Genomic DNA, 19,203 nt, shown 5'->3' with positions numbered 1-19,203 from the left:
CCATACACACACGCACACACACGCACACACACGCACACACACACAGCAGGGCCACCACGGCTGGCGATCGAGAGCCCTCCTCTGCTTTAATGTGGGACGCGCCCTGCCCTGCTGAGCCTAGCCCACCTTCAGGGGCCACACACCTCCAGGTGCCCACAGATGCACCAGTGTGTGTGCACTTACACACATCAGCCCCACACACGGTCGCTCGGAAACGGCATCCCGGCTTCACACAGTGCGCGACACGCATACGCATGGTGGATGACCAAGAGCGGGTTCCTTGGACAGACCCAGAGCAGCCCCCCAGCGCTCACCACGGGGGCCTCTCTGGGGTTCACAGAAGGGGCGGTGAGCCCCATCCTCGTCCTTAGGGAGTGGGGTCTCTGGACCAGCAGCAGCAGCATCACCTGAGAACCTGTCAGAAGTGCTCCGAGTCCTGCCTCTGGGGCCTCCTGCGGGGCTACAACTCCCTGCCACGCTTTTGACGTGCCAGCCCCTGTGCCCTGGGAACCGTCTGTGCATCATCTCATTTAAAACTCACAAACACGCCACCGGCCGTCACCTTATTTCTCCCATATTTTTCAGATGAGGAAGCCAAAGTCCAGTGACCTTAAGAGACTTGCCTGGAGTAACCCAGACAGACCCCAACCCCGCCCAGCATGCCAGGCATGTAGCTCCTGGCCTGGGCTAAGTGTGAACAAGCCCCCCGCCCCAGGACCGCGCCTGCATGCCAGCCCCCAGCCCTGCCTCCCCTGGTTCCCTCCCTGTCCCCCCCCCACCGCAGCCGGTCCTGAATCTTTTCTCAAGAGACAAAGCTGGGCCATCCCAGCAGGGGGTGGGACGAGGGGCGGGAGCCAAAGTCACACCTCGTGAGCAAGCCGCACCTCTGCCAAGGCCCTTGCCCGCCCTGCCTGGGGGAGCGGCAGGGAGGACAGAGGCTCCGGGGCTGGCAGATGGCAGCATGGTGAGCATGTCCCGGACCCCAGCCCAGCCCGCACTCCACAGCCTGGAGTGCTCACCTCATCCGACCCAGATGATTTACAAGGATGTTTCCTGCTCTGAAACTGTGTCTTAGATTCTAGATTTGCATGGGACATGTGAGAAGTCTGGCCAGGACATGGGAGTCTGAAATGTGAATGGCTGTGGACCCGGCTCTCTGCTCAGCCTAACCTCATCTCCGCTCGAGGCTTGGGAGTGACCCCCTGTCCCCCCTGACGTGCCTGGCTTTGCACCTACGCCTCTGTCCCCCACATACGCACGCACCCAAGAGGACTCTTCTTCTCTAGCATATCTGGGCAGGGCGTCAGGGCTCAGGAGGAGCGAGGAGTCAGGCCCCTCATCCCAGACCCAGAGGCCGCCATGGCGGCCTGTGATTTTGTGACTGATGCCAACATCTCGCCCGGCCTTGAGAGCAACGCCACGGGCATCACGGCCTTCTCCATGCCCGGCTGGCAGCTGGCGCTGTGGGCCACCGCCTACCTGGCCCTGGTGTTGGTGGCCGTGACGGGCAATGCCACGGTCATCTGGATCATCCTGGCCCACCAGAGGATGCGCACAGTCACCAATTATTTCATTGTCAACCTGGCCCTGGCTGACCTCTGCATGGCCGCCTTCAATGCCGCCTTCAATTTCGTCTACGCCAGCCACAACATCTGGTACTTCGGCCGTGCCTTCTGCCACTTCCAGAACCTCTTCCCCATCACGGCCATGTTCGTCAGCATCTACTCCATGACCGCCATCGCCACTGACAGGCAAGAGGGGGCTGGCGGGGAGGCCAGGGGAAGCTGTCTCACTTTGTCGGGGCTCAGACAGGGCCAGTGACTTGTCCGTAGTCACACAGCAAGTTAGCAGTAGAACTCAGGGAATTGCCTCCCAACTCAATCACGATCTTAAAGTGTGCATCTGGGGCGCCTGGGTGGCTCAGTCAGTTAAGCATCCGACTTCAGCTCAGGTCACGATCTCGCGGTTCGTGGGTTCGAGCCCCGAGTCAGGGCTCTGTGCTGACAGCTCGGAGCCTGGAACCTGCTTTGGATTCTGTGTGTGTGTCTCTCTCTCTGCCCCTCCCCTGCTCACACTCTGTCTCTCTCTGGGTCTAAAAGATGAATAAACCTTAAAAAAATTTTTTTTAGTAAAAATGAATAAATAAAATAAATAAAAGCATGCATGTGGGAGACAAAAGAGCATGGAACCAAAGCAGGCAAAGTTAAGGTTAGACCCAAGGAAGAACTTGGCACTGGATGGTTGTTCAAGGCTGTCGGGAGAGAAGGGCCGTGTTTAGGGAACTTCTAGAGTATTCTTCTCTGGAGTTGATCTCTTTTGGCGTCTTTCTTTTACTACAAGGACATGGCTTTTCCTGTTTTCCTATTCCTAGATAGATTATACTGGGGAGGATTTAATATTGCATGCAGTTACCATACAATTACAATGGGTCCAATTACTTTCCCAATCCTGTTCTCAGGGGGCCGCAGGCTGTGGCCTTCTGCTGAAGGCCGGGAGGGTGGAGGAGTGATCAGTGGAGCCAAATGCAGTCCTTCTGAAGCTGGTTGGGGCAGTCAGGGCACAGTTTGGCCTCAGAAGGGGACTGTGTGACCCTGGGGAAGAATGGTTGGGACAGACAGCAAACAAAAAGAGACACAGAAAGACAGCAGGTGTATGTCCAGGAGGGGCAGGCCTGGGACCCTCAGAGACACAGATCCCTTGTCAGGATGGTTTGAAGGGGCATGAGCCCCGCTGTCCCCCACCACTGCCCCCCCCCCCCCCCCCAGTCTCCATCTCCAGGCGTCTGCCCAGTGACACACAGCAGCTGGCTCTTGTCTGCTCTGGGCTGTTTTTCTATGGAGTTTCCCTAAAGATGTCATTTGAGGAATGTATTTCTACTAATTAAAAATGAAAAGAAGCGTTCGAAAACCATTCGTCTAGGCCATGCTTCTGATTTTGTACCCAGGCCAACAGAGGCCAGAGACAAGCAGGATCGCCAGCAAGTCAGGGTCAGGGCCAGCGGCCCAGAACCCAGCCGGCTCAGCTCTCAGGAAGGGGCGTGTCCCTCCTCATCTGACCACACCCCCTGCCCCCGCCAAAAGCACCTCAGTACCCCTGGATGTCTCTGCAAGTCCACTAACATGTTGTTCTCCTTCACTCAACAAATACTCGAGTGCTCCCTCTGTTTCAGGCATTGGGGAATATACACCAGAAGGAAAAAGTCCTTGAAATCCGGCCTCATGGAACTTGCATTTCAAGGTGGGGGGAGGGGGGGAGTCTGGAGACCAGGCAAGAGGCTGGTGAATAATAATCCAGGTGAGAGAGGATGGTAACTCAGGCCGGGGTGTTAACAGCGAAGCCCCGTCCATTCGTTTCTTCATTCATTCATATGTTCAAGGCCGACTACGTACAGATACCGTTCTGGCCATTGGGGCAAAAAACAGATAAACCTGGCTGCCCTGGTGAGAATTTAAATAATACACACATGAATAAATTGTACGTTGTATTTTGAGGTCATGAGGGCCGTGGAAAAATACCATGGAGAGGCGAGGGGACCCCAGGTGCCGGGCTGTGTGTCGGGGTGGGGGCAGGCTGGAGCGCTATACAGGGTGTGGGGTCGGCCCCACTGTGGGGTGGGTTTGGAGCCAGGATGGAAGGAGGTGAGAGAGAGAGCCCTGTGAGCGCTGGGGAAAGATCAATCCAGGGAGAGGGCACAGCGGCAGCAAAGGCCCGTGGCAGGGTGGTGCCTGGTGTGCGTGAGGGGCCCCAGGAAAGACCGTCCTCACCCAGACAGGGTAGAAAAGCTCAGGGGGCACGGAGTCAGCACTCCCCGGGTGCCTAGAACACGGGGATGTCAACTTCCCTGCTTAGGGCAAGGTCATCCTATGGTCCAGACCTTGTCTCCAGGTTCAGATTAACCCCAGAGAGGAAGGCCCAGGGGTCATCCAGGACCAAAGTCACTTCTGGTGCATTTAAAGGACACAAATACATAGGAACAATGGCCCTTTCAAGTCCTAAACCCCTGCTGCCTGCAGGCGCTTCTCAAGCATCTCATTCCCTTCCCAAGACAACCACAGGGGCTCAAATGACTGTCAGCTCACTTTACAGAAGAGGGTGGTTTGAGTCCCTACGGCTGGAAGGTGATGAAGTCAGGGTCCACATTTAGATCAAAGCCCCAGAGCTGCCCCTCAACTAACAGGGAAAGAGAAAAAGCTCTCCTCTTTCCCACCCCACTTGCCACAACAGCAAGGGAACCCCAGCCCCCCAGTTGGCCCGCTGGTCACCTGCCTCATCTGTGGGGAGGAGGCCCCTGACGAAATGCCACTCCTCTCGTCCTGCTGAGGCACTCAGCCCAGATCCAGGCCATCTTGGGGTAGAGCTGGCCCAGGGCCCGGCCACAGTAAAGGGGGAAGGTCAGTGTCTCAGACAGAGGAAGGAGGGGTCGACAATCATCCAATCCAGATGTGCGTAACTTGTGACCACAGACCGTCACAGAAGTCCCAGGGGTCATCAGCTTCTGTGGGGGTGAAAAATCACTGTTCCAAATGGAGGCAACAAACCACATTTTGCTGGGATTCCAGCAGTGCCTGGGGCCACGTCACCGATAGAAATCACAGATACCTCTGTTGTGCAGAAATCTCCAAGCATCCACTGCAGTCGTCACTACTTAAAAATTACCACGGGGGCGCCTGGGTGGCTCCGTCAGTTAAGCGTCCTACTTCAACTCAGGTCATGATCTCGCGGTTTGTGAGTTCGAGCCCCGCGTCGGGCTCCGTGCTGACAGCTCAGAGCCTGGAGCCTGCTTTGGATTCTGTGTCTCCCTCTCTCTCTGTCCCTCCCCCACTCATGCTCTGTCTCTCTCTGTCTCTCAATAATAAATAAATGTTTTAAAAATTTTTTTAAATAGGGGCGCCTGGGTGGCGCAGTCGGTTAAGCGTCCGACTTCAACCAGGTCACGATCTCACGGTCCGTGAGTTCGAGCCCCGCGTCGGGCTCTGGGCTGATGGCTCGGAGCCTGGAGCCTGTTTCCGATTCTGTGTCTCCCTCTCTCTCTGCCCCTCACCCGTTCATGCTCTGTCTCTCTCTGTCCCAAAAATAAATAAACGTTGAAAAAAAAAATTTTTTTTAAATAGTTACCACGACAGCAGGGGTGGGGATGGTGCACCTGGGTGGCTCAGTCAGTCGAGCGTCTGACTTTGGCTCAGGTCATGATCTCATAGTTCATGAGTTCTAGTCCTATGTAAGGCTTGCTGCTGTCAGCTCAGAGCTGGTTTCAGATCCTCTGTCCCCACCACTCTCTGCCCCTCCCCTACTCGTGCTCTCAAAAATAAATAAATATTAAAAACAAATCTATCATCGGTTCCAGACCTGCTGCTAGATCTTGTTTAGTGGGTTGATAAAGAAGCGTGCATATTGCTGTGCCCCAAATCTATTTTATATTTTGCTCACCGTATTCCAGTATAACTGATTGTCTTTGTAATCCTGTGTAATTTATTCACATAAAAACTGTATTCCGAGGAGGGCCCCCCCCCATCTCGCCCCACACCCTCCCTCTTGTGAGGCGGCAACCAAAGCCCCCGGTCACAGGGCACAGCATAAGAGAAGCAGTGTGGGGCCCCGTGTCTTTGGTGGATGGTGCTCTTTGGATCCTTTGACCTTGGAAGCCGGCGGCTACCCCAGCTCTCCCTTCCTTGGTCAGGGCCGTGACCCATGAGGCCTCAGCCCCACCAGGCTCCAGGACGTTCCCACAGCGGCTTCAGAGGTCCCGGGAGCAGAGGGGAACTGCACGACTTGGTTCAGGGCCAGTGCTGCCTCTTCCAGCTGGTTCTTCCCCTTCTGCAAGCCTCAGTCTCCGGGTGCAGAAAATGGGGAGAACAACCCCTGCCTGAGATACTCAGGCCAAACAGCAGCTCAAATCCTCAGAGGTTCCCCAGAGAGAGAGGCAGGAGCTGAGAAGACAAGCCTGTTTCTGGCCGACTTCTTGGAAGAGGTGACCTTTCACTTGGACTTTAGTGAATCCAGAGTGGAAGGAGAAATTTCAGGCTGAGGGGGAAGAAATGCCCCCTACAGAGGGTCACACAGGCAGGGCTGTTCCTTGACCAGAATGAGCCAGGGAAGGTGCGGGAAGCAGTGGCACAGGAAGTGAGAAAGTAAGTGCGTTGGCCATGTGCAGAGGGCCTTGAATGCCGAGTTTAAAGGTTTGGGCCTGCTGTGTCTGGTAACCTAACCATGTGCCTATTTACATTTGAATTAGTTAAAACTTAAAACACTGTTCCTCAGTCATATTAGCCACACTTCCAGTGTTCATGGCCATGTGTGGTTATGGCTACTGAACGGGACAGTTTATACATAGGGCATTTCCACCCCTGCAGAAAGCCGACAGGCAGGGCTGGTTTGGGCTGTGTCTGGGAGACTGTCGGGTTCCGCTAAGGTTTCTGACCAGAAGAGGGACAGCATAGGGCCAAGGGGACCGGCGGCTTTTGGCAAATGTTTTGAGTGGACTTCCAGTGTGGCCACACCGCTCTCTGGTGGCCATTTGAGAGTAAATCCGCCCCCAGGGAGGCGATGAGGTGAGGCCTGGCCTGGGGTTTTAGGGCACTGGCGTGCTGTGTGGCTGTGGGAGAGTCACCAGCCCAGGTGGCTCTCTGCAGGGGCCCAGCACGGCATGGGAAATGGGGCTCTGGAGGCGGGGAGGGGTGCCCGCCACTCACACAGCACTCTGCTCACAGGTACGTGGCCATCGTCCACCCCTTCCAGCCGCGGCTCTCAGCCCGTGGCACCAGAGCGGTTATTGCAGGCATCTGGCTGCTGGCCCTGGCCCTCGCCTTCCCCCAGTGCTTCTACTCCACCATCACCACGGACCAGGGCGCCACCAAGTGTGCGGTGGTCTGGCCCGAAGACAATGGCGGCAAGATGCTCCTTTTGTAAGGCCTGGGCCGTGGGGACCATAGTGTGTGTGTGTGTGTGTGTGTGTGTGCACGTGTGGGTGCAGGTGTCTGTGAGCGCTTGGGATTACGTGAGTACCTGTCTGTGCTAACAGTTTCATTTAGCACATACCACGTGTTGGGCTTGACATACATGAAGCCACTTCACTCCCCTAACACTACCGGGGACGCATGTAGTATTATTCCCAGGTTTCAAATGAGGACGCTGAAGCCCTAAAAACTAAGTAATAGGCCCAAGGTCCCACAGCCAGCAGGTGGTGAAGCGAGGGTTTAAACCCAGGTGGTCCTGCCTGAGAGCTCACCACTGCCTCCCCACACGGCTACTTAGACAAGGACACATGTATCCTCAAATGAGGACATGCCCGTGTGCACATGTGCGTGGGACACCGGGTGTGTGGGCACGCGGCTCCCACTGACGTCCGCGCGTGTGTGCAGAAGTGTGTGCGCGCACAGGTGTGTGTTTGGGGGAGGCCACCGCGAATGCTCAGGGTACTGAGGCAGAAAGAAAGGGCAGGTGACTGAGCCGGGGATGTTTTCCGGGGGATGTCTGGTGCCTGCCTCACGCTGAGTGGGCACCACGGGTGGGGGGGACTAGGAAGAAGAACGCAGGCACGGGCCAGCCATTGTGTGACTCTGGGTAAGTCTTTTCCCTTGCTGGGCCTCAGTGTGCCCAGTTCTCACCGCGTGGACCCCCCCACCCCCATGCGTGGCCTGGCGGCTTAGCAGAGGATAGAGAATTTGCTGAGGTTTTGCAAGTCAGTAGTTGGGGCAGAGTCCTGCCCTGTCCCTCATAGTCACTTGACCTTTCTGACCCTTTGGCTCCTCCCGTAGGCGGTAACTCGGCAGAGAACGTGTTGGAAAGTTGCTGTGAGCATGCGCGAGAAAATGATATGACGCCGTTAGCGCCGCACGTGGCACGGAACTGACACCCGCTGTGTAGTAGTTGAAGCAGGGGACACATGAAAACAAACGTGGAGGTGTCAGATTTAGTCCAACAGAGGCCCAGCTGCCCCAAGCAGGAGGATGCGGAGGCTTTGGCGGAGGGCTGCCAGGTCACCATGGCAACACAGCCCCCACCCTCCGCCTCCTTTAACACCCCTCCCCCATCGCCCGCCCCTGCACGGTTTCCATCTGCCCCAAGCACCAGCCAGAAGCGGGCCTCGCTGTGGCCGTCAGTGCTAGGCAAGAAGCCTGAGAAGCCCGTTCCCGGGGACTGACGAGTTTTGAGGGCGGCCTCTGCCCTTACTCTATTCCGCTCCCCGACCCCTGCCCTGCCCCCAAGGGCAAGGTCCCCCGTACCGAAGGCTCAGGGAAGGGTGGAGAGCAGAATATTTTGTGACTGACCACTGGGGGGCAGTGTTTCTCCGCCTTAACACATGCCTTTCTGCCTAAGAGGGGGCCCGGAGAGGGGACCAGGAATAATAACTCAGGGCACCCAGCACCAGCTCTCTGGGGATGGTGAGTTCCGACCCTGATTCAGGCGCCAAGAAAAAACAGGAAGGCTACTTCGGTGTTACTTAGAATTCCGTGAGGATTTGGGCAAAGCCTGGTCTTCTGTGTGAGAATATAGTCTTTGTTCTTGGGTGGGGACACTTGAGGGCTCCACCCTCACAGGCGCCCATCCTGGGTCTATCGGAATCTGGTGAAATTACAGATGCCCCCTCCAGGAAAATGCGCATGGATCCCTAAAATCAAAACACACAAATCCAGGCAATGAAAGGACACATTCCTGATCTGGGGCAGGCCCCAGATGACCCCCACATCCCCTTGGTGCTCCCCTCTGTGTAGGAACCTAGCCCAGGGTGAATTCCTATCCTGAACCCTGTCCCAAGGAAAGGCAACAGAGTGATATCCCTCATACTTGGGAAGGACCTTAGGCATTACAAATGGGGAAACTGAGACTAAGGGAGAGAGCAGAATTGCCTGAGGTCACCCTTAAAGTTAGAGGCTGACCAAGAACTCAGTTCTGGCTTCACAGAGCTGACCTTCAGTGATAGGGAAATCGTTTTTTGGTAGTGATTAAATCTGTAGAGCTGTTTCATGTGTCACAGACTTTCTGCGCCTCTCTGGGGCTCCATTTCCCTCCAGACACCGAGGCAGGTGGCCCTGCTGATCCCCAAGGTCTATCTAGCTCAAACACTCTGTGACCTCACTGCTCCTCCCTGCCCTTACTTGCTCCACAGCAGGACTAGCTGAGGAGTCCGGGGTCTAGCAGTCCCCAAGAGCAAGCAAGCAGAATTCTAAAAGGCTTTAGGGAAGACATTTGCTGGAGCCACCCGCTCCCCTCCCTCTCGGTGGCAGCACCTCTCGAAACCGGCCGGCGCACAGGTCACGGGGGGGTGGGGGCCTTGGGAACACTTCAGCCCTCGAAGAAAAAGGTCACGTGGCAAGGCCATGGGTCTCAGGCCCTTTCACGAGGTGCCCCCGCCCAGGCCCTGTTGGAGACGACCTGCAGCGTCACTCAGACACTGGCGTGGCCAGCACACGTCTCCTTTACACCGTCTTTCCAGAAGGAAGAAGAGACACGGCTCAACACAGCCCGGCTTGCTCTCCACGGGGGCTAGATGAGGAAACGTCAGTGGCATTCGGGGCCACTTGCCCGAGGGTGGTGCGAGAGAAGGTCTGCTGGCATGAGCCATGTTCCCAACCCAATGCTGATGGGCAGGGAGAGATGACCAATGTCGTGTAGTGACTCTGTTGTCGCTGCCCTGTTCCCTGATAAGGATTCCGGTGCAGGGTGGAAGCATGTCAACTCCAGAAAATCTACGTCTCCAGACAGACAGATGCAGATACAGACTATATATATAATCTATCTAATTCAGGTGCACATACACATGTCATATATACACAGGATTCTGGAAGAAAATTGTCCCAAATAATTACCGTGGTGAGGATGCAATGAGTGATTTTACTTCCTCCTTTGTGCTTAATGGCATTTTAAATGTTAAACAAATGTATTATTTGGTTAATTTTTCATTCCTAACTATTTCCTTTTTTGGTAGTATTCATCTGTCACCTGGAGGGATGCAGGCGAGAAAACGCCGGTGTCTCTTTTGCAGCAAGGGAAGCCCTCTTTGGGCATAAATGCTAGCCCGTGTTGCCTTTAAAAAATTTTTTAAGTTAAATCAAGGCTTGGGAGGGGGTCCAGGGTGGCTAGCCCGGAGTTGGCTTAGGGACGCTCGCGGGGTCGGGGGGACTGAGCGCTGACGGATGCCGAAGTCGCCCCCGGGCCGTCCCCTGCCCAGGCCTTTGGCTCTCCCTCCAGGTACCACCTCGTGGTGATCGCCCTCATCTACGTGCTGCCTCTCGTGGTGATGCTCTTCGCCTACAGTGTCATCGGCCTCACGCTCTGGAGACGCAAGGTCCCCAGGCACCAGACGCACGGCGCCAGCCTGCGCCACCTGCAGGCCAAGAAGAAGGTGGGCGCCGGGGGCGGTGCTCGGCGGGGGGCGGTGCCTCTGCCCTCACTCTGTTCCGCTCCCCCGCCCCCCCATGTCCGGCCCCCAGAAGGTCTCAAAGCTCCTGTCTGGGCCCCGCCTCGGGGCCTCACCCTTCCGGGCTCGCAGCCCGCCCCTGGGGAGGGGTGCGGGTGAGAACAGGATCCACCCTAACTTGCCCGGTCCCCAGTCCCTGAACAGAGCCTGAGTTAGTTCTTCCCGGGAGGACAGCTTGCCTTTGGCCTTTGCCAAATACGAAGTTAAAGGAACTTCCCAGACTGTCACGAGAATCGGAGAATCCTAAAACCCCACGGAATTTCAGATACTCCCAAGAATCTTAGAATAATAGATTCTCAGAAATCTCAGACGTTTCGAGAAATCGTAATGTTGAATATAAGAAGCCCCGCAAAAGCACAGGAGGCTCCCGTATAGAATCACAGGAGAATTCTCAAATGTTGGAACTGGAGACCTCGGAGCTCTTGGAGACGGGGTTGGAGTCCAGCTGTATCCAGTCTGCATTCCACTTCCGACCGAAGTGCTGGCGTGCCCCCTCCTCCTGCCATTCAGGGCCCCCCAAGGAGTCTGTGATTCAGTTTGTGATCCTCCCGTCTTTCCCAAAGCTGATCTTTGCCGTGGCCCCTTCCTGTTAGGCATCCAGGGGGAGGTAGTGGTTAATCCCATCATGTATCAGGTCAAAATCTCATGTGTTTGAGGTTTCATGCCTGCTACTAGGCATTTTTCACAGGGCAATTCAGGGAGGTGATGGGATATGGGACACCATCTGAATGTCCCTCCTCATGAAGAGCTGGCCTCCACTTGCCCTCCATTGCCCCAGGGTACTGGCCCACACTCAGGAGGGCCTGCAGAGACCAGGCCGGGAAGGGAGAAAGGTCAGGGAGCAGGCCCCTGGGGCAGAGGCTGGGGTCCCCGACTAGAGTCTCACTACCTACGGATAGAAGGGCTGTGGCAGACACAGATCCCAGGGAGAGGGGCACCTGGGAACCCCTAGCTGGCAGAGGGGAGCCCCCAAGGATGGGGTTAGGAGCTAGAGCTCACCCACTGTCCAGGGAGGGGAGCTGCTCTGAGTCAGGGGTCGGGACACCTGCTAGAGGAGGTGGCCACTGAGCTGGCCCTCAAGGACTTGAGGACAGCAGTGTGGGCAGAGGGGCGGGCCTGAACAAGAGCCCCGAGGTGCAGGGCCCTGGAGTCAAGTCGGCGTGTGCTCCAGGGGACTCTAGGGCTTCCCAAACTGGCCTGAGGGGTGCCCTGCCGCCACCCTTGGAGGGTTGGGGGGGCAGGGGGCTTCCAGGCTGAGGAGTGACCTGAGCCTCTCCCGGCCCAGTTTGTGAAGACCATGGTGCTGGTGGTGGTGACCTTTGCCGTCTGCTGGCTGCCCTACCACTTCTACTTCATCCTGGGCAGCTTCCAGGAGGACATCTACTACCACAAGTTCATCCAGCAGGTCTACCTGGCGCTCTTCTGGCTGGCCATGAGCTCCACCATGTACAATCCCATCATCTACTGCTGCCTCAACCACAGGTGAGCCCTTGGCCCTCTCCTCGGCCCTCAGGGACCCGCGGCCTGGCCTGGTCGCCTCTGGGCATCCCTGCACAGCTTGAGCCCCACCTCCTCGCCAAAGCCTCGCCCCATTGCCCAGGCCCTAGTTCTTACCGTTGGTCTGCTCCTGCTCTGTCTTCTGAGCCTACGTTTGGGACGAGGAGAAGAGAGAAGGGACAGAGAGGGAGGGAGTAGGGTCAGAGAGAGGCCAAAAGGCAGAGAGGGAGGAAGGAGCCGGGTAAAGGAGGTGGGGACTTATTCTGCCCTGACATTTTGAAGAGCTTTCTGCAATGACGAAGAACCAAGGACTTTCCTTGGGCCAGGTGAGCAGCACCAACCCCACAGTAGGAAGAGCTCAGTCGGGACCCCAGGGCCAGGACTGGGGAGAGAGCAGGCTGCTCCCTGGGAAGGTTACAGTGCATTTCCTGCCCTCAAGGGGCAGGAGGAGTGACCTTGGCAGTCAGCCGGGGAGGAAGGCACCAAGTTCTTACTCCTCCCTCAGACACACCTGGTGCTCCCAGCCCTGTACGTCTGGGGAATTGGAGGCCCACGGAGGGGCTGGTGTTTGCTCTGGGGCCCTAGGGGAGGTGGAAGGCGGTGGCCCAGGTAGGAACCCAGCACCCAGGAGCCCTGCTGCAGAGTGGGCTCGTCAGGCTCAGGAAACCCTGAGGGAGGGTCAGGTAAGAGGAGATGAGAGGTGGACAGGGAGGCCTGGTCTCAACCAGACAGTGACGTCGGGCAAGGTTGGGCCTCTGTGTTCATGCCTTTTACCACCCGCTGCCCATGTGTCCAGGTCACTCGTGATGCCATCAGGGTCTTTGTTGCTCAGATATCCCACGTGCCTGGGGCGGGCCGGAAGGAAGTGAGAAAATTCTGGGTTTTTAGTGTTTAATGGGTGACAAAACCCTCCACTGTCCACGGAGAGGTAAAAAGTAGATAATAGGAGGAAGGGAGGTGTTATCCCCATTTTACAGATGAGGAAATGGAGCCTCAGAAAGGAAGACTCCTGAACTGTATACACAAAGCAACAGAGCCAGGATTGCATGTATCTCCAAGGCCTGTAACCTTAACACCACACCACACATTTCCCTTGAGGCAGCTTATAGAAGAGCTTGGAGACAGGGACCGTCACATCAGGGAGGGGCCCCCAGCACCGCGTGTCTGTGCATCGGTCACTCCCCTGCTACCCAGTGACAGTCCCTGAGAGTCTGAACAACTCCCCAGGCTCTACGCATTTCTGAAGTAACCTCAGAATCTTCAGTAGTTGGCGACACTAGCTCCAGAGCAGGACCAGCGCTCCTGGCAGCAGCCTTCGGTCATTCACAATACGCTCACAAGTGGCCACATGTGCCCGCACTGTTCCAGGCACCTGGGACACACCGGTGAGCGAAAGCAGATGATTCCTTCCCTCGAGACGCTGACATGCTAGTGGGGAGACAGGCAATAAGCAAGCGTAATGAGTCCATGAGTCACACAGTGTATCAGGTGGGAAGTTCTAGGGGAAAGAGGAAAACCAGAGCTGGGGAAGGAACGGCAGGAGGTGCTGTCTGGGGAAGGACTCCGAACGGAGGGAACAGCCAAGGCAAGGTCCTGCGGTCGAGATAAGGACTTGGGCCGCCACTCTGCCGAGAGGAGCCCAGCGGAGCTGAGTTGGAGAGACGCGTACTCTGGCTTGCCTTTTAAAAGAATCGGCCTGGCAGCGCGTTGGAACGGGACGACTGCGGGGCGAGCAGAGCAGCAGGGGATGGGGAGGCTGTTGCAGGGATGCAGGCGAGAGACGGGGGTTTCAGACTGGGGTGACAAGTAGTCAGAGTCTGGATGTTACTAAGGTAGAGCCAACAGAACGACGGAGGGGAGGCGGCATGTGAGAGAAGGCAAGGACGGACGGCTCCGGGTTCTGGGCATGAGCAGCCGGAAGGATGGCCACGGGGGCAGGGGTGGGAGGGGAGGAGGGGGAGCCCCGGGTAGGACATGCTGGGTGTGGGCGGAAGGGGCAGAGGCCGAGAAGCTCCCACAATAGAGACATTTATTGGGCCCCCCGCCCCATGGAATCTTATAGAGCTACAAGGTGAGGAACCAAAGTCAGGCCTGCTCTTCTGGAACATGGAACCCTGTGTCTCCTGGGCCGTCCTGCCAGCCCATTTCCTCCATTGTCTGCTCCCCCTTCTTTTTCTTTTTCTTTTTTTTTTTTTTTTTTTTTTATGTTTTTATTATTTTTGAGTGATATAGAGACAGAGCACGAGCCGGGGAGGGGCAGAGAGAGAGGGAGACACAGAATCTGAAGCAGGCTCCGGGCTCCGAGCTGTCAGCACAGAGGCTGATGCGGGGCTTGAACTAGGGAACTAGTGAGATCATGACCCGGGCTGAAGTCGGTCGCTTAACAGACTGAGGCACCCAGGCGCCCCTGTCTGCTTCCCCTTCTAATTTAGATTTTAGTGTGGTCATGGGGAGAATTCTTTTTTAAGCAAATATACCCAAACTGGGATTTTCTCTCAAAGCAGCCCCCTTGGGAGAGCGTCTTTACTGCACTCAACACTGCCAAAGCCCAGATTTCTTAAGACTCCTCTAGAAAACTCCTTTAGGGGCCAATTAACAAATCAAACAAAAAAACCTCTGTTGTTTCTTTAAATCGTATCTGGGGTTTTTTTTTTGTCTGTAATAACAAATGGTCTGATTTGGCTTCGTCACCCACTTCGGTCACTAGACTTAGCTCCAGATTACTTCTGGATGTTTCCAAAAATCAAATCCGCTGAGGAGTGTGTCTCCCAAGAGATGGTGAACCATGATGGGCAATTAGGAGAGCACAAAATTCCCGCGGGGGACAGCCGCAGGGCAGTTCCTGTAACTGTCCCCTCACCCCTCTGCTCCACGTGACCCTCTGTCTCTCAGGTTTCGCTCTGGATTCCGGCTTGCTTTCCGTTGCTGCCCATGGGTCACGGCGACTGAGGAGGATAAGATTGAGCTGACTCACACTCCATCCCTCTCTGTGAAGGTCAACAGGTGTCACACTAAAGAGACTTTTTTCATGGCTGGGGACACAGCCCCCTGCGAGGCTACCAACGGGCCGGCCGGGGGCCCCCAAGACGGGCTGCCTACTGAACCCTGAAGCCTTGTGCCTGGCTGCTGGGTCAGGCTTTGCACCCTTTGAGAAGTAGCCAGTTGAGAGGTCCAGATCTGAAAGTCTGACCCACGCCCCAGCCTTCGGCACATCCGTGGAAAGACAAGATGGGGCCAGGAACTCTGCAGTGGGTGCTAACTCTTGAGAGGGCCCAGTCACCCCTGACCGTGCTTCACGGCAGCCAGGAAGAGTCAAAGAAGACCGTGTGAGCTAACGCTGGTCTGATCCAGGTGCCACACGCCCCAAAGTCTTCCTGGAGCACACAGCTTAATGAGTGAACTGGATCCGGTATAAAAGAAACACGGCAACTGTGATAAAAGGCAACCGACTTCCAGCGTTGGGGTAACAGGGAGTTCCGGGTACCGTGGCAGCTGGAGGGCCAAGGGGACAGCTGCCGATCAGCTCCGGACAAATGTCGCCGTGTGGTAATGGGGGCCCACGGTTGCCAGACCTTCTAAATCTCTCGAGACACGCCAGAAATCCAAACCTGTGGGGCTTCCAGACTTGTATGTACAGTTTGGCTCACGTTTTTATAAATATCGGTTAAACCAAACTGAACACCCGTGGGCAGCACCCACTGATTTATGATCAGGCTACGGACACAGGGAGGAAGCTTCTTATTTTGCAAAGGCTGTGAGTGGATCCGACCGGGGGCTTCTCCGCTTCAGCATCTGAACGCAGATCCAGCTCCGTGGAGGTGGTGGTTGAGTCAAAAGGAGCCTCAGCTGCGTTGCCTCAGACCAGTCACCGTGAACTAGCATGCCAAACGCATGTTAAGTGCTTCATAAACAGTCACCGTGACTTTTATCAACACCAAGCCGGTGATTTCACACGAATGCCTCCAGGAAGTGGGCACCAGCCTTCACCCTCGCTCCAGCAACAAGAAGGTGACGGGCAGAGAACGCCGACCGTCTCGACTCCCAGAGAGCTCCAGGCCCGGCCCGGGCCACCCCAAGGACATCCTTCTCCCCGCTTGCCGACTCACCCGGCACGCCCCCCGCCCCTCCGGAAGAACCACATAACGCTGTAAATGCAAGAGAGTTTAATGCTGTGTTGCCCACAAAGATCACTGTGCCATAGGGACTGGCAGCACCAAATAAAGGGACTCCTCCGCTCTTGACATGCCAAGGGAACATGCAGTTGGTCCTGGAGGAAGCCACGTAGGGCTGGAGTCGTGGCTTGGGAGAATCACGTGGCACCTCGATCACCAGGTGCGGACCGATGTGGGCTCCGCTGATGAGCCGTGGGGGTAGAACAGCAACCTCAAGGTTGAGGCCGGGGAGGGGTGGAAGGGTCAGAGGAGGATCAGCTTCCTGGAGAAGGGATTCGTTAAAAGTGGGAGAGGAGGACAACGCGGGCGACCTGCTAGCCCGGGCCTGCCGCGAGACTTCATCCGCGCTGGAACAGGGGGCCTGCGTCGTCTGTTCTCTTGGCAGAGGGTGACCAAGGGCGGGGTCTCCCTGGGGATGGCAGTAGGGAGACCAGAGTTGCACTGTCCTCTCCTTAAAGCCAAGCAGCCTCTGGAAGTCCCTGGGGGACAGAGGCTTTCCATCGCTCTACCTTCTTAAAGGTGCGGGCGGGGGTGGGACCCTGGGCTGGGGCAGGAGGTGGCCAGGCAGGTGCTGGAAAACAAGGGGAGAGGCTAGTTCTGTCACCCTTGCAGAGAGTAGAGGTGGTTGTCCCAGAAGAAGGCTGGGGGCTGAAGAACATGATCTTCACGTCACTGTTCCCCCGACCCAGAGTCCCCAGGGCTTGGTGTCCACCGCCTCCCCCACCCCGTGTCCTCCCCGCTCTCCAGCCATCAAGCATCACTCGGGTCTTTGAATCGGTACAAAGTTTACTAGGTCATACAACATGGCTCACAAAAGCAATGGGAAATTCCAATGGGGGCACTGTTTGTCGGTTCGGTTCCTTTTGCCCAAATGGAGACGAGACATTTTCCCGCAGAACTGCCCACCTCCCCCCCGCCCCCGCAACAAGACAGACAGAATGCAAGACTGTCAAGGCATGGCTCTGACCAGTTCCACGGACACACGATTCAGTGGCACTGACACGTCTTGAGGGCAACCTCGGGACGCCAGACAGCAGTGGGCGCTGGGACGGGAGGAAGCAGCTAAGGTTCCCCCGGGGAGGGAGTCCCGGCAGTGTCTGCTGGTGATAATACGTTTCACACAGGGGATGTGTCCCCAAGGACGGGCTGCGGAGGCCCAGGAGGCCTGCCAGATGGTGCGACTTTTCACCTTGGGCCAATAAATAACTCTGTAGGACGAATGCAGAAACTGGAAACGGACGCCACTAAACTTCACACACGGGGAGCGTACGACCGGGTAGAAATCGGATCATGCAGAGTGGCGGGGGCAGACGAGGAGGGGCCGGAGTGGGGAGAGATTATCGACAGCACGCGCTCTATTTTGTACCCTACGCTATGCGCCATTAGTTGGCTTGGGTCTCCCTCCCCGCTGCGGCGAGGCCGGCCCTGGCGCCGGGGTCTCCCGGCACAGCTCGCTGGGAGGGACAGGGGGTCGCCGCCTGAAGAGAGGAGCGCTGGAAGGACAGCAGGCCGGGGGGCCGGTACTCTTAGCTGCTCGATTCTTCCCGGAGCCGGACGCCCACGGCCGTGATGAGGGCAGCCCCCTTGCCACTGCCGTCTTCGGACAGGAGGAAGGACACGTTGCAGTTCGGTGACAGTTCCTGCACGGTTTGGTGCATGATTCTCGAGAAGCTGGAAGAGACAACACACAGAGGAGAAGGGTAGGTGGAGAAGAGAAGAAGGGACGCCGGACCCGCGCGGAGACGCTACGGGACCCTAGCGAGAAGGGGACACGCGAGGTGGCGGGGCTGCCTGGAAGCGGCTGCGGCTCCTTGACAACGGTCGGGACGACCGTGGATTTGCAGCCAATCCCACCACCGCAGTGTTCGGCCGGGAGGAACTTCCGAGAGCCCAAAAATAAGCGACCGTACGTCTCGCCAGGGCCACGGCGTGAATAGCACACTCACACACGCCCCTCCCCAAAGCTTGAGGCGTCTGGGGGACCGGGCACCAAGAAGGCTGTTGGGCCTGGGTGCGGCCCGGCGCCGGGTCAGGAGGCGACATGGGAACAGCCCCCTGAGGTCCCCAGCCCACACCGTCCGGGGCCCCACACTGCCATCTGAGGCCGAGAGCGGCAGGGGGCCCCCCCCCCCCCCCGCCTCCCCGTGAAAGACGATCTCTAAGTGACAGGCGACTGTGGGTTCCTACGTTTTCATGCTAACAACGAGACAGGGCCAGGCTGAAGTAGCTCAGGGCAGCGGAGCGCCCAGAGGGGATCCCACTGCCCTCTCTGGAACACCGCCAGGGCCCGTCCGGCACCTTAGCCTCGTGATTTTCAGTCCCGCCGATGGCTGTCACCCCCTGAGGAAGGTGAGACTTGGCAGAGCGAAGCACTGAAGCACAGCTTCCCGATGACGGGGCCAGGATGACATGCAGGTGTGTGCGGCTCCAAACCCCAGCTCTAAGACACACCAGTGTGCTGCCCCAGGGGATGACGGTGGACAGACACAGGTGCAGATGGAGCAAGTCCCAGGCCGCGGCCACGACGTGAGCGGCTCACGCCTGCCCTGACTCGGGCGAGGTTGCTTCTAAGTAGAGTGACACTGCGGCCCAGCTTACCCGGGACGGTCCCAGTGTGATTATCAGCGGCACCCTCTTCGCCGGCGAAAGCACCCCGGTTTAGACAATAAGTAATACGGTCGCTCTGTTCGTAAGAGCCAAGCTTTGGGAAGTGAGGTAGATCGAAGGGCAGGTGGGGCCAAACATCCTCCTTGACCACGGGGGTCTCAGACCCGTGACCGTAACGAGGCCGCTCCGCACCCCTCTCTTCCCTACAAAGCCCAGAGCCGACACGAACACCTTCCAAGCCTCTCGAGAAGCTGATCGGGCAGGGGACCGTGACAGTGGGCCCTCCTCCCTCTGTCCTTCACACCCTCTCCCCACTTCCCAAACACGGCCTCCTGGCCAGGCGGCGGCTACCCAGGCTGAGGGGTGAGCCCACCCCGACCCTTACCTCACACTCTGCCTGACTGAGGAGGGGCCCCGGAGGAGTGGGGAGAGGGATATGCCATGCCGCTGGCGACAGTCCGAGCGAAGCCACTCCTCTCCAAGGATCTCAGTTAAACTTCAAAGCAGCTC

General features: G+C 57.2%; 2 protein-coding genes across 4 annotated transcripts in view; one reads left to right on the top strand and one right to left on the bottom strand.

Annotated features, from left to right (window-relative positions):
* Nucleotides 1-1,017: 1,017 nt before the first annotated feature.
* On the top strand, nt 1,018-16,155 carry TACR2 (tachykinin receptor 2). The gene is made up of 5 exons (XM_040485236.1): nt 1,018-1,751; nt 6,708-6,902; nt 10,189-10,342; nt 11,703-11,899; nt 14,807-16,155. The coding sequence occupies exons 1-5, from the start codon at nt 1,360-1,362 to the stop codon at nt 15,021-15,023; spliced, it is 1,155 nt and encodes a 384-aa protein (XP_040341170.1). The 5' UTR covers nt 1,018-1,359; the 3' UTR covers nt 15,024-16,155.
* Nucleotides 16,156-16,854: 699 nt separating this feature from the next.
* Nucleotides 16,855-19,203, bottom strand: part of HK1 (hexokinase 1) — a 125,855-nt gene continuing 123,506 nt past the window's right edge. For all 3 annotated transcript variants that reach the window (XM_040485233.1, XM_040485232.1, XM_040485234.1), the window contains one exon: nt 16,855-17,757. In XM_040485233.1, the coding sequence (XP_040341167.1) occupies nt 17,613-17,757 (145 nt within the window). In that variant the 3' untranslated portion in view covers nt 16,855-17,612. The remainder of the gene's footprint in view (nt 17,758-19,203) is intronic.

Source organism: Herpailurus yagouaroundi, unplaced genomic scaffold (genome assembly GCF_014898765.1).
Source record: "Herpailurus yagouaroundi ecotype Mexico unplaced genomic scaffold, PumYag 163, whole genome shotgun sequence".
Taxonomy (NCBI): domain Eukaryota; kingdom Metazoa; phylum Chordata; class Mammalia; order Carnivora; family Felidae; genus Herpailurus; species Herpailurus yagouaroundi.
The sequence above is the reverse complement of the archived record's forward strand: the minus strand, read 5'-3'. Positions and strand labels throughout refer to the sequence as shown.

Coding starts and splice junctions, on each gene's coding strand:
- TACR2 (XM_040485236.1), top strand. CDS start 1,360: ATGGCGGCCTGTGATTTTGTGACTGATGCCAACATCTCGCCCGGCCTT. Junction 1,752..6,707: donor ACCGCCATCGCCACTGACAG/GCAAGAGGGGGC, acceptor CTCTGCTCACAG/GTACGTGGCCATCGTCCACC. Junction 6,903..10,188: donor GGCGGCAAGATGCTCCTTTT/GTAAGGCCTGGG, acceptor CTCTCCCTCCAG/GTACCACCTCGTGGTGATCG.